This window comes from Saccopteryx leptura, chromosome 8 (genome assembly GCF_036850995.1).
Source record: "Saccopteryx leptura isolate mSacLep1 chromosome 8, mSacLep1_pri_phased_curated, whole genome shotgun sequence".
Taxonomy (NCBI): Eukaryota; Metazoa; Chordata; class Mammalia; order Chiroptera; family Emballonuridae; genus Saccopteryx; species Saccopteryx leptura.
In genome coordinates this window covers 12,860,026-12,875,016 of record NC_089510.1, presented here as the reverse complement: position 1 = coordinate 12,875,016, position 14,991 = coordinate 12,860,026, and the positions used below count along the sequence as shown (strand labels likewise).

Sequence of the window (14,991 nt, the reverse complement as noted above, 5' to 3'; positions counted from 1 at the left end):
ATTGTTGTTGTTGTTGTTTTTTTTCAAGGAAATGGCTGAGTGTCTAAGACCCAAAACTCCCTATTTGGACATCAGCAAGTGTCCTTTCTTTTCTTCAGTTCTCCCCCAATACATGCCTCCTATTATTCCCTTTCTAGAAAATGCTTTTTAAAAGCAGTCTTCTCCTCCTGTTGGGTATGATTCTGAGTTTTGTGGCTACTCCTTCCCCCACATTAAATCCCGATGGTTGGTCTTCACAATGTGATCTGGTTGGATGCACTGCTATTCAACATTTGTCATCAGAAGGGAGTGCCAGAGATCTGCTTTGGGTAATAAAATGGAATCCACCTGAATCAGAGGGATTTGACAAGTATTTACTGAATACCTGCATGGACTGGGAAGTTTTCTAGGCACGTAGATTCGGTAGTAATCCAGATATAAAAATTTCTGCCCTCATGGAGCTTGCATTTGCAGTGTTAGCATTAATTATCTTTCTCCCATCTTAATTGTATTTGTGAAATAATTTTTGAAGAGTACCGTAGTTTGGGAAGAAACAAATCAAACTTTTTGAATGATGACTATCAGTTGGTACAAATTATTGGTTTTTTAATAGCTGCTCTCCAAATGTCTTAAATAAGAAACATTTATTGGATGAATAAACAAATGTAATAAAGTTAAAATGTGTGTTTGCTAAAGAGGATATTTAAAGGAAATTAGATTTTTAGTAACAAAATTCATGTAGGTAAGTTCTCACCAAAGATATTTCAGGCTCTAAAATTTGTCAAAATATAGAAAGGAATTTCAAACTTTGTTTTTTGGGGTTTTTTTTTGTTTGTTTATTTTGTTTTTGTTTGTTTTATAACCTGGGAAGAATAGACTGTCAACATGTTCTCTATCAATTGCAGTAGAGCTCAATGAACCTTAAGTTATAAAAATAACAACAGAGGCGATTTCTCTTCCTCTTGAAGCTGAGTTTAGCAATGAATCTTGATTTGATCAATTGAGCTAATGCAATTTTTCAGTAGAAGAGGGGTGCTTGGACATTGGGTATAGCCTTCTAGTTGCAGTTGTGACCCTGAGACCACCATGGGAACCAGCCTGAGCTAGCCTGCTAAAAAATTAGAGCCCATGAGAAGAACAAAGATGCCCAGCTGGCCCTGGCCGGTTGGCTCAGCGGTAGAGCGTCGGCCTAGCGTGCGGAGGACCCGGGTTCGATTCCCGGCCAGGGCACACAGGAGAAGCGCCCATTTGCTTCTCCACCCCTCCGCCGCACTTTCCTCTCTGTCTCTCTCTTCCCCTCCCGCAGCCAGGGCTCCATTGGAGCAAGGATGGCCCGGGCGCAGGGGATGGCTCTGTGGCCTCTGCCTCAGGCGCTAGGGTGGCTCTGGTCGCAACATGGAGACGTCCAGGATGGGCAGAGCGTCGCCCCCTGGTGGGCAGAGCGTCGCCCCATGGTGGGCGTGCCGGGTGGATCCCGGTTGGGCGCATGCAGGAGTCTGTCTGACTGTCTCTCCCTGTTTCCAGCTTCAGAAAAATGAAAGAAAAAAAAAAAAAAAAGATGCCCAGCTGAGAGTCAGCCACTTAACGGTCATGTTAGTAAGGTTATCCTAGATATCCAACTGTCAGCACATCTTTTTTAAATTAATTAATTAATTAATTAATTATTCTTAAATGAGAAGCAGAGAGGCAGAGAGACAGATTCCTGTATGCACCCAGACCAGGATCCACCTGGCAAGCTTCCTTTCAGGCAATGCTCTGTCCAATTGGGGTTGCAGCTCTGTTGCTCAGCAACCAAGCAATTTCAGCCACCTGAGGTGAGGCCACTGGAGCCGTCCTCAGCACCTGGAGCCAACGTGCTCCAACCAAGCCATGGCTGCAGGAGAGGAAGAGAGAGATAAAGAGAGAGAAAGGAAAGGGGCAGGAGTTGAGAAGCAGATGGTCACTTTTTCTGTGTGCTCTGACCGGGAATCAAACCCAGGACATCCACACACTGGGTTGATGCTCTACTGCTGAGCCAACTGGCCAGAGTGAGCACATCTTTAAATAAACCAGAGAAGCATGAGAAAGCCTAGCAAAGATCAGCCACAATGGCCTAACGTGAAGAGCCATCAGCTTACCCACACTAGCGTAGTCTAAATAAAATGGTTATAAACCACCGTGTTTTGAGTTGGTTTGTTAGAAAGCAAAAGCTTGATAGGAGCGTGAGCTAGAAACTCCCCTGAACATTGATTTTACTCCTTCCCCAGCAGCACATCTTTATAACTTCAGTCCTCAAGTGCAGACCATTAGCAACCAAATTCTCCGGGGCAATGTAGAAACTCAGAGTACAAACAGTTTAAGCAAGCATCACATCACTACGTTGTGATCTCTTACAGGGCCTGCCTGGTTTTGCGTTAGGGTGAAATCATACTGTATACATAAGAAAAAAAAACTCCTTGTTTATTAGATATTTTTAAAGACAACAGACATCCAGACTATATGGAGTTTTTGATAGAAATGGCATATTGTCAGTTAAATGAGGTAGTATTTTCAATAAAATATATTTATTCTCAGTGATTGTACTGAAGATAAAAAAATTATACCAAGAATAATTTCAGAAGGTTGAGGCATTGTCTATTGTTTCGGTGGACTGTTTTGCACAAACTTCACATATAGATGTTGAGTAGATCCTCTGAAAAAATAAAATAATGGTATGCTATCCCTTTGTCTACCTTTTTATTATTTTCTGCATGTTTTATTTTGAATATTATTAAGCTGATGAACTTGATCACCAATTTCCTTAAAAACACACACTCTTTTCTACAAGAGCTAAATTGCAGAACCGGTGATTTGTTTCTACTTTGATTTTACTTTCTATCACTTAAACTTTTAACTGAATGAACACATAAAAGTTTAGTTATAAATATTACTAGATTGGGAAAACTGGAAAAGTGCTTCAAATATTCATCACCTCAAATTATTTCCTCTTCTAATTTTTAAAATCGTGCAAATAGAATGTTCTAGTTCACATGATTGATGGCCATGGTTTACACTTTAACACTCACATACTGCATGAGTAATAGATGCACTTGAATGTTTAAAAGATCTAAGTGCAATATTGAACAGCAAAAATATATGTACATATTTAAGTTGGGGAGATTCTTAATCTAGTATGTACACTTGATTCAAATATATTTTTTAAAATATTTATTTATGCCCTGGCTCAGCGGCAGAGTGTCGCCCTGGCATGTGGAAGTCTCGGGTTTGATTCCCAGTCAGGGCACACAGGAGAAGTCCTCATCTGCTTCTCCGCCCCTCTCTCTCCCCTTCTCTCTCTCTCTTTTCCTCTCGCAGCCATGGCTCAAAAAGTTCAACAAAGTTGGCCTCAGGCTCTGAGAATGGCTCCATGGCCTCGCCTCAGGCACTAAAATAGCTTGTTTGCAGAGCAATGGAGCAGTAGCCCCAGATGGGCAGAGCATTGCCCCATATGTGGCTTGCCGGGTGGGTCCTGGTTGGGGCACAGGCAGTAGTAGCTTGTCTCTCTGCCTCTCTGCTTCTCATTTAAGAAAAAAGATTATTTATTAATTTTAGAGAGGCAAGAACATCTATTTATTTCTGCACGTGCCCTGACCAGGGATCAAACCAGCAACGTCTGTCTGTGCTTTGGGACAATGGTCCATCCCACCGAGCTATCCAGCCAGTGCACTGATTTATATCATTTCTTTCTCTTTGAAACCTCATTCCAAAGTTATTGTTTTTGGTTCCCCCTTTCAGTCCTTTCAACACAGTGTGAAAGGTACTATTCAAATGCAGTTCAACCATTTTATTAAGAGTAAATAAAATAAAATAAAAAAATACATCAATTTTGAAACTTGACATTCAATGTCTTTAGGCATTTATTGCAATTGAACTCACACTTATTCTTTCTTCCTTGTCATCAATTCGCACTTTGTCTTTCTTCCAGTAGATGGTGGGTTCTGGGTGTCCCCGGGGAGGCTGGCACTCCAAGATTGCAGGCTCTCCAGCTGCCACCACAACATCTGTGGGATTTTGCCGGAAGTCGTCTCGTAACACTGAAGAAAAACAGTTGTCGTAAAAGAAAACTCAGTGACCGTCACCTTAGCTTTCTCTTACAAAAGGGGACTTGAAGTCTTATTTACTTGGTCCTAATAAAAAATTGCCAGGGTATTTACTGACAGGATAGCCACGTCCAACTTAAAATAGTCTACAGCCAACCAAAGTGTTCATCAACAGGACGGTGGCTCACTGTGATGATGTCCCCTTTGCTACACAATCTGATATAAAAATAAGGTAAGGAAGGAAAATACGATGAGAGACGTTCCGTGATAGAGTTCATAGATAATGATGCTCTGCATAATAAAAACACAAGGTACAAACGTTTATGCAGTACAATCCTATTCTCTATTTAAAAAGAATACATAATATGTGTATCAATACACTAAAATACATTGTCAGTAAGGTTGCACACGGTTGGTGAGCACAAAGGCGTGCCAGTTTGGGAGGGGAAGTGGGGGGTGACAAGTCTTTGAGAAAGCCCTTTCTCATGACATGAATATGGACAAGATCCACACTGTTTTCATTACACTTCAGAAGATAAACTCATTGTTCCCCTTGCAACGCACTAGCACCCACATACACAGGGCTACATTTTCATGCTCCCTGCGTCTCCACCTGCCGAGTGACATCTGGACAGCGTGACATTCGGAGCAGAGATATCCCTTATAGCCGTTTTGCCAGCCTGAACTTCCCCTCCTTTCATTAGGAGAACAGCAGGTTGAACCTCCGTTGTAACCTCTGAAAATCTGGCACGCCTGCCTCTCCAACTGTCACCTATCTATCTGCCTGCAATTCTCTTCCGCTGGCAAGATGAGAAGCCTGGGGAAATAGCTGGGCCCTATCAGGTTGCGGAACGCTGACTTGTTTTAGCAAATAAGGGCAGGCGTTCCTAAAAGTCATTGAGACCAGCTGATACATCGCATGCCGCCGCAACTGCCTGTTTTCTCTAACTCCCTTGACTTTTTCTCTGGTTCGATATTCCAACAAGTGTGTTTCCTAAGTGGGTTTATAGGCAAAACAAACAAATACACAAAACACGCACACACAACTATAGAAGCGTGTGTATGTGTGTATGCAGCGTCCATTGACGCACATACGCTTACACATACATATACTGTACATGCCTAAATTGCTCAAGATATCTGAAATCAAAATTAGGCAGCTTACGCTAGCCACATTATGTAAATCACCTGCCGTAAAAGTGGATTAGGCAAAGCCAACTGCCTTTGGTGTCCTGTAATGAGATCCCTTCAGCACTCTGCTTCTTTGTTGGGCCCAAGTGCCTGTAGGTTAATTTGTCACTCTCTCCAAATAAGTAAAATCCCCTTGTCCTGAAAATAGCTCTGGAGAGACAACTGAGTGACTTTTAGGGTTTTGTTTTTCCTTGGATCTTGCAAAACCTCCTTTAACAAGGTTTTCCATCTTAATGAAGTCAGGGCCCTTCAGGAGGCTAGAGAAGCTTGTCTCCTACTGATGGAGCAGAGAGAGAGAGAATTCAGCACAGACTCCTCGCGCTCGGGTCAGAGCTGATTCATCGACTGCTCTCGCCGTGGGGGAAATGCGTTCCATTTCAGCCAAGAGAACTGCACAGTATTTTTTTTTGGGGGGGGTTCCCTTGTCTAACTGGCAGGGAAGATGTGATTTATTTGAGTACGGATTGGCTTCTGAATGAGCTGAGAGAAGAGGTGCATTTCAATGTGCCATTTGGGCCGGGGGAGGAGAAGGGGTTAAAACCCTGCGGTTCCTTCTTGCAGGTGAATCCTCCCAGTAGAGCAAGCTGGTGACTCGTTGATATTGTAAAAACAGACCAGCTGCATATTTCTGCAACATGAAGATGTGCAAAACAAACGGTCACAGGGCGGCGAGCACCCCGACAACATCCGGCGCTGGCAACACATGGCGTCCTGGCAGGCCCTCAATCTACTCCAAAATGACACATCTGGCCAGCTGAGGGATCTCCCCCAGAACCGGTCTCCTAACAAATGACATGCCAAAGAGTCTCTCTGCTCAAATGGTACCGAGGCCCATAGCAATTCACTCAGAAGCACGGGGCTACATCAGTTTGCAACAAGGCAAATTAAGGGGAGGGGGGGGGAGGTTCTTTGACTAGGAGACAAAAAAGAGAGGAAAATATCACAACAAACTGAGGACGGCTCCTCTTAAAGAACATAACATGTTTATGGTGTGCAAAAGAAAATTACTCCATTTTGCAAATGAAGCCAAGACATCTAACATCAACCGTAATTTTAGGCTTTTAGACTGCTCACCCAGAGAGGAGGAAGAGACAATGGGATAATTGGTGCTGTACCCTCTTCAGCTTGTAAGTACTCTTTGGGGTTTATACAGTCTTTAGTTCATTCATTTTTTTTATTTTAATTTAGTGATACCATTTCTTTTACTCCAAGTCTTTGGAATAATAAAAGTATATCTTCTCGCTTTCTCTCAGATAAAACATTCAAAAGGAAAGCATCCTTTTTAGCAGGTTCTATCATAGCAAACAGTGACCTTGCTCTTAAGGTGCAGTAAAGGCATTTTCTTTTACTCTTCTCTAATGTTTAAGAAGGATGTACATGTTCTGATATTTGTTGGTATATTTCTTTTTGGTTTTTTGGGGGGATTTTTTTTGTTCATTGATTGCTTTCTCATATGTGCCTTGATCACGGGTCTTCAGCAGACCGAGTAACCCCTTGCTCGAGCCAGTGACCTTGGGTCCAAGCTGGTGAGCTTTTTGCTCAAGCCAGATGAGCCTGCGCTCAAACTGGTGACCTCGGGGTCTCGAATCTGGGTCCTCCGCATCCCAGTCCGATGCTCTATCCACTGTGCCATCGCCTGGTCAGGCTGCTGGTATATCTCTAATCCCATTCATAAATGCAAAGCAAAGCAAAATAAAATATAATGTATTGTTTCCAAACTTTGCACTAATGATTCATTTCCATCCTGGATTTTGCCCTGTGTTTAATTGCAGGTGATAGAAATAGAGGGTGGCTCTTAGAAAAGCATTCTATACATGTTGGTGAAGGAACTAAGATGATCTTATAATGTAGAGAAACAGAGCAAGTCCCAACTGAGTCTACATATTCATTTTCTCCTATTAAATGGTTAAGGAATATAAAGCAAGAATGACACGATGAGGTCGTGGCAGGCTTTTTTGCTAACGCCCCTCAATAGTCACTCCCTCCCTTGTAGGATCCCCTCCCCCTTAGAGTGGGCTGGACCTCCTCACTCGCCCTTAATACTTAGAAAACTGCAAGGCGATGAAACGTCACTTACAAGATTAAGTTATCAAAGATTGCAACTTTCATCTTTTTGTCTCCCTCTATCTTTCCATGTCTCTCCCTCTTCCTACAAACGTGCTTCCTCTGATCATGTAAGATGCCATGTGGCTCAACAGGAAGGCTCAGTTAGCCATGATCGGAAGGCAGCTTCCAGTCAACAGCAACCAAGCAACTGCGGCCCTCCGTCCACTTTGAGGACCCAAATCTGGGCAACAAACAGGTACAGCCGGGAGCAGAACCTCCCGGCCGAGCCTTTGTATGAGACCACAGCCCTGACCGACACCGTCAGTGCCACTTTGTGACAGACCCCACGGCACGGGAACAGGACAGCTCATCTGGGTGGCTGACCGCAGACCGTGAGCGAATACATGAGCGTTGTTTTAAGCCACGAAGTGTGGTCATTTATATTACACAGCGGTAGGTAGCCAATTAGCACCCTAAATGAGCTTTATGTCTAGTGGTGCCCTTAGAGCTTCCATTTGTACTTCCTGTTACTCACACTCCCGTATTCTTTCACTCAACAAATCTTCTGTTCTAAACCAATAGTTCTCAGGATTTATTTATTTTTTTTTTACCCCAACAAATAAAGGTAAGGCAGATATATACCCATCCGAGCTTATTAAAAGAAATTAGCAAGAACAATGAGATGAGACTACATAATTGAAAAGCTTCTGAAAGATACATTTCTGAACCAGAAGGTACACAGGTGTGTAAAGAGATGCTAGAAATGTAAAGCCTAAAGAATAGTATTGAGAAATATATTCATACACACCACTGGATAAAGCAAAACATTCATAACAAACTCAATTGATCATGAGAAAGTATCTAAAGACAAACTTGAATTAAAAACCGGAATAACCACGGCTGAAAGCCGCAGCAACGCAGAGTAGCGCAGAACCGGGTGTTGTAACCGGGGATTGCCCATATATGTAATTATTACACCCTGGTTTTCTTTTTTTTTTTTTTTTTTTGTATTTTTCTGAAGCTGGAAACGGGCAGAGACAGTCAGACAGACTCCCACATGTGCCCGACCGGGATCCACCCGGCACGCCCACCAGGGGCGACACTCTGCCCACCAGGGGGCGATGCTCTGGTCGCAGCAGAGCCACTCTAGCGCCTGGGGCAGAGGCCAAGGAGCCATCCCCAGCGCCCGGGGCCATCTTTGCTCCAATGGAGCCTTGGCTGCGGGAGGGGAAGAGAGAGACAGAGAGGAAGAAGGGGGGGTGGAGAAGCAAATGGGCGCTTCTCCTATGTGCCCTGGCCGGGAATCGAACCCGGGTCCCCTGCACGCCAGGCCGATGCTCTACCGCTGAGCCAACTGGCCAGGGCCACACCCTGGTTTTCAGTAAGTTCTTTTTACAATGCTTTTCACATCAGTTAGGAAATACACACAATGACACTTCTGATCTCCCTATTTTAAAAGTAACTGCCGTACAATGAAAGCTAATATGTAATGAGTGCACACTGTGTGCAAAATCTGGCATCACGGGTATACAGCACGTCACATGAAATGTGAAGTTTGAACCGTGCGTGTCCGACACTAGACTCCCTCTGCACGGTCCTCATGCTACACTTTTTTGTCATATCACTGCCTTCCATTTATTTTTCCCCACTGCCTTGGTTCAAAACGTCCTTAGCTGTTCATTGAATCACTGAAAGAACAGCCTTTTGGAATGTTTTCTCCGATTTCTGTTTTAAACTCTCTATTGGAGCTCTTAGGAGTTTGCTAAAATGTACATTTGATCATGTCGATTCCTTCACCACAACTTTTTAAATGGCTTTTCAAGTTAAACTCTTTTTTCTTTTTTTTTTATCTCTTCTTCTGAAGCTGGAAACGGAGAGACAGAGAGACTCCCGCATGCGCCCGACTGGGATCCACCCGGCACACCCACCAGGGGCGACGCTCTGCCCACCAGGGGGCGATGCTCTGCTGTGACCAGAGCCACTCTAGCGCCTGGGGCAGAGGCCAAGGAGCCATCCCCAGCGCCCGGGGCCATCTTTGCTCCAATGGAGCCTCGGCTGCGGGAGGGGAAGAGAGAGACAGAGAGGAAGGAGAGGGGGAGGGGTGGAGAAGCAGATGGGCGCTTCTCCTTTGTGCCCTGGCTGAGAATCGAACCCGGGTCCCCCGCACGCCAGACCAACGCTCTACCGCTGAGCCAACTGGCCAGGGCCTAAACTCTCTTCTTAACATGATTGTAAACGTTTAGAATTAGGTCTCTGCTTGTATTTCTAGGCTCATCACAGACGTTTCTGCAGCCAAACTGCCCTACACACACAGCGGAATGTCTAAATCATCCACGTCCATTCTGCTTGAAAATCTCTACCGGGCACCCTGTTGCTCCCTTAGCCGTTTCTTATTCCTGCCTTCAAACACCTACAGCTCGTGTGGTGTCAGCCGCAGACTCGCTCAGGTGAAAAGTTTCTCCCGCTCCGCTTACACTGGGTCACCCTCCCAAGGGCTCCCGTCTGGGAGGCCTCAGAAGAGGGCATCAGGTGCTCCTGAGGGATGCTTGAACCGATGACCTCCTCTCCGACACTGGGTCACCCTCCCAAGGGCTCCCGTCTGGGAGGCCTCAGAAGAGGGCATCAGGTGCTCCTGAGGGATGCTTGAACCGATGACCTCCTCTCCGAAAGGCACGCGGCAGTTTTTTTTTTTTTATTTATATAAAATAGGCTACACTGTCTTAATTGGATTTTAACATGTCACTTATTAAAAAACAATAATAATAATTTGGTTGGATTTAAGAGACAGCGTCCTTGACCTGCCTACCGACAACCTCATAGATCTCTAACATAAAAGCCAGGCAGTTGGAGGAGGTCAAAAATCAATCACTCAAAAGAAGCAACGGGGGTTATGGTGTGACCAGTAAAACTGTTAGCACAAATTGTAGTATATCATATTACAATGAACTGGCAAAGAAAGTGACAGTCGGTCCTACAAATGCTAAGCACTATTTCCTTAACCCTGTCACTGCCAGGACTGTGGCTACCTCTCATCCTGAACAGGTAGAATCCCAAATAGCTGAGCGCAGTCTTCTACTCTGTTTCTTCCTTTCTTTGTATTTTATTTTAAAGTCTCTTCCTGCAGCCCTAAGTGGCTGTGGTTGGCAGCCCTGCGGTGACCCCAGGGGGAGCTCCAGCTTCAGGATGAAACGGAGCCTATGAGCACTAAGGGGAAAAAAAAAAAAAAAATCTGAGTTCTTGATGACATAACTGGACAAATCAATCCTGAAGACGAAGCTAAATTAGCTTTCTAGTTATGTGCTCCAAATACGTTCTCTTTCATATTTCGGCCAGTTGAAATCGAATTTCCCCTTTCCACTGAAAGCTCCCCACTGAGAAGCGGTATTTTTTCCTGAAGTTTCAACGACTGGAAAGACCAAATAAATCCAAAGAGGGAATCATCATTCACCACAGACTATTATATTTGGTGCAATCAAACGAAATATGGTCAGAACGGGGCGGGACAGACACCAGTTATAAAGAGGCCATAAAACCGGATATTTAGGGAAGAAGTCGTCAGTGGTTTTTCTAAGGTACAGAAGGGGGAGGGAAGAAAAATCACTCGGTGGGGAGTCATCCTGCTCCCGCTGTGAACGCTGGCACGGGGACATCTCTGCTGCATGCTGACAATTCCAAAATAAATGAGAAGCTCTCTCCCAGCACCCCCACGACGGTTCTCTGTGCAGGCAGGTTCACTCAGCTGTGATCCAGATAAACCAGTGGCAGGGAAGCGGAGCCTGTGGATAAACAAGGATGCCCCATGACTCGTTCATTTTCAAGTCACAGCTTTGTGCGAAGCTTGGTATTCCGCGGGGAACGAAACACACAAACACAAACACTGGGCTCCCGCGAGAGGAGCGGCCAGCTCCGCGCTGCAGCCGAGCCTTTATTCTCGAAGGCTTTTTTTTTTAGCCCTAGTCCGTCCTCACCCACAATATCATCTCAAGTCCCGCTGACCGTGCCAAATCTCCCTTCATGTTTTCCATTAATGTTTACAGCCTGCTGAAGGATTCTTAGGAATCACATGGAAACATCGCGCTCTCTGTAATTCGTAGCCGTAACCTCTGTAATATGCATATGTTCTCCTTGGGGACCCAGTACTGAGATCATTCATAAACTCTTGGATCGCATGTTAGCCCCGCAATACTGGTGACATCTGACCAAGGCAGGCTCCAAGCCTGTCCCTGGCAATCATCGCCTTTGGTCTGAATTAAGGAGCCAGCAGTTGGCACACTGTCAACACTTGGAAGTCCTATTTTAGGCAAAGCCTAGCTAGCATCTGATATTTGACAGGGATCTGCATACTCTATCCATTAGTTTAGAAGGAAGTTGGGGATTGAGGTTAATTAATGTTTAATCAGTTTCTTTTTTTTTTTCTTTCTTTCTTAAAGGGCCACTGTCCACAAAATTGTTGATGTGAGATTGATGTGCCCAGAATCAGAGAGAGCCCAACACAGTGAGAGCAACTTAGAGGTTGTGCCCAAACACAGTCTATGAGGAGGAGGATGGCGTCTAGAATGCGGGTTTTACCCTGAACATGTTCAAGGCACTGCTTTTGTCTTCTGCAGAACAAAACCCTGTTCTCCACAACCCCCCAAATGTTCTGTTCTGCTGTCCACACCACCCTGGAGCACCTGCACATTTAGGGCTAATTCCAGTCTTGGTCCCAGGGATGTCTATAAATCTGGATAGTAGAAGAAATAATAAAAATTGGATTTGAAATTCAGAACAATACAGGCTACCATTTTTTTTAAAGCATCAATTAATGCTTCTCACAATGATTTCAAAGGGGAAACACCAATTATTTCAAGCTTATAATACTATACTCTCCTTTCTCTAGATCTGGGTTTGGCTATACGTAAATACATTAATTAATGCATAAATAATTACAACATCTTTGTAGAATTTACATATACAGGATGACTACAAACATCCACACGTCTGCTTCTAGCTTTCCAATCTGGTTCACAGCCTCTGAGCCTCAAGATTTCTGCCATTACAGGGTGGCTGCGAGGCATGGGGAAGCCTTTCTCCAAGTGTGGACAAAGCCTTTTTTTGCCCCTTTCCCACTTTTCTCCCACGGCCTTCCCTTTCTCGCCCTCCTCATCTGGCCCTCATTGTTCCACACACACACACACAAAAAAAAAATATATTGAGGACACCAAATATCATTTCTATATATTTGTAAAAAAAATTTAACTCAACATATTTATATATGTAAGAGCACATTTAAACGTAAAATATACATAAGTATGCATTTAAAATTCAAACTTCAGAATTCATTTCTGCTTGATCGTTACATCTGTCAGTTTGAATAAAGAATAAAGAGCGTTATCAAGTAAATCTTAATGTGCTGCTTTACTCTGGATTCCAGTCGATCACCCCTGGCTTCTGGCCTTGTAAGTACTTATCAGAAAGCACTGGCTGTTGGTTCCAGCATCCTCACCTGCAAGGGCTTGCAGACGTGAGGTCTCGGCAGCATCCTCTCCAAGTCTCACCTGGCCATTGCTCTGGGACTTCTCTCCCACGGCCTATTCCACGGTGCACGATCAACACGGATTTCAATGCCAAGTAACTGCCAGATGTCATGAGTTATAAACTCAACAGTCTAAAGATTATTACACATTAGGGCACCCTACAGTGAGTGCAAGGGTGTCCTGGAATTTACGTGTTATTTATTACCTATTGGCAGGGTCTCAAAGTAATCTCACCCCTGCTGATGAAATGATGGTTGGGAGACAAAGAAGGTCAAGGTCAACCTTCCTTGTCAAGAATTCTAGTTACTTCTAAACTACGGGTGCTTTTCCCCTCTCTTCTTCTTTACCAGAAACTGAACAAATATCTGACTGGGGGGGGGGGGGAATGTACATTATAATGTATTTATGGGCTTTCAAATTAATTCTGCAGATTTCACAATTTCCATTATTTCCCCGATTTTAACAACACATTTCTTAACCATAATGGCTAGAGGTCCGGTTTAAGAGGGGACTCATAAATCCACCATAATCCACGAACTTAAAAATGACCGCTTTGCAAGGACACCATTTCTTTTCCTCTTTTGCCTCAAAAGTTTGGCCAAAGTCAAACTTTATGAGACTTATTTGGCTTTTTAATACGACAGTGAGAGCATTTTTAAAAAAAATGCGTCCAACATGCCTGCAGACTCTTCATTCTTACCCATCCAATATTAAGATTTTTATGCATTCACACAAAAACTATGAGCCATAAGCTGTCATGAATTTGCTGCAATAAATGTAATTTGACATCCTATATTCTTTAAGAAGCATTCTATTTAATTTCCACATGACAAAAGCTTGAAATGTCCCTTAATCCAGAATATAATATACTTCGTTTTTAAAAAAAATATTTGATTAGAGAAAAGCTCTGCCAACTCTGTACTCTATCCCAAATACCCAGTAACCTTCTTTCCTTTGCCAGCAAATGAATTCTGAATGCTGTAGTTAGCTTTCAGCTATCTCATTACCCATCTACCATAAATCACCATTTTTTGACAGTCTAGCAAGAGAAGAGGAATCAAGGAGCATATCCAAGTATTTTTTTGATATGCAAATATGCAAAACACAACAGTTAAATTATTTTAGAAAACTCCAATCACACCACTGATAACAACTGAAAACCTGTTTGACAACTTTTGTTTATCTATGAGAAGCACAATTTCTTTCATCCCTGATGTTAAGTCCACACACCTTTACCCCACCCAGCTAACTTGGCCATATACTCTATGAAAACAAACTAATACCAAAGAACAAATAATATATATATATATATATATATATATATATATATATATATATATATATATATATTTTTTTTTTTTTTTTTTTTAGGTGCTAGAAATATTGAGTTCTCATGATGAAAATTTACAGAGATATGTTTGCCCCCAAATTATTTAAAGCCAAAATGTCATTTAATTTTTTTTAAAAATTCTCCTACTCTCTATTACAGAAATGTAAATAAAAAATACAGTGAGGTACCGCCTCATACCTGTTAGATCAGCTGTTATCAACAAGACAGGGAATAACAAGTGTTGGAGAGGCTGTGGAGAAAAAGCAACCCTCATTCACTACAGGTAGGAATGTAAATTGGGACAGCCATTATGGAAGATAGTATGGTGGTTCCCCAAAATATTAAGAATAGAATTACCATATAACCCAGATATACTTTAACTGGGTATCTACCCAAAAAACTTGAACACATTAATACACAATGACACATGCTCCACTATGTTCATCGCAGCATTATTCATGGTGGCCAAGGCACAGAAACAACCAAAGTGTTCCTTGATAGAGGACGGGGTAAAGAAGATGTGGTACATATATACAATGGAATACTACAGCCATAAGAAATAATGACACAATGACATTTACAACAACATGGATGAAACTTAACATAATATCGAGTGAAATATATAAGAAAAAGCTGAGAACTGTGTGATTTCACACATAGGTGGGATATAAAACTGAGACTCATGGACATAGACAAAAGTTAAGTGGTTATCAGGGAGAGGAGAGTGGAAGGGACAAATATATGGCGATGGAAAGCGATTTGTCTTTGGGTGATGGACATAATGCAACCAAAAATTCAAATGCTATATACATACAGCTATTCACTTGAAACCTGTGTATTCTTATTGATCAATGTCACCCCATTAAATTTA

At 43.0% G+C, this 14,991-nt stretch overlaps 1 protein-coding gene across 14 annotated transcripts in view; it reads right to left on the bottom strand.

The window, feature by feature from the left end:
* Nucleotides 1–14,991, bottom strand: part of ROBO2 (roundabout guidance receptor 2) — a 1,384,729-nt gene that overhangs the window by 181,504 nt on the left and 1,188,234 nt on the right. For all 14 annotated transcript variants that reach the window (XM_066347995.1, XM_066347997.1, XM_066348002.1 and 11 more), the window contains exon 3: nucleotides 3,874–4,031. In XM_066347995.1, the coding sequence (XP_066204092.1) occupies nucleotides 3,874–4,031 (158 nt within the window). The remainder of the gene's footprint in view (nucleotides 1–3,873; nucleotides 4,032–14,991) is intronic.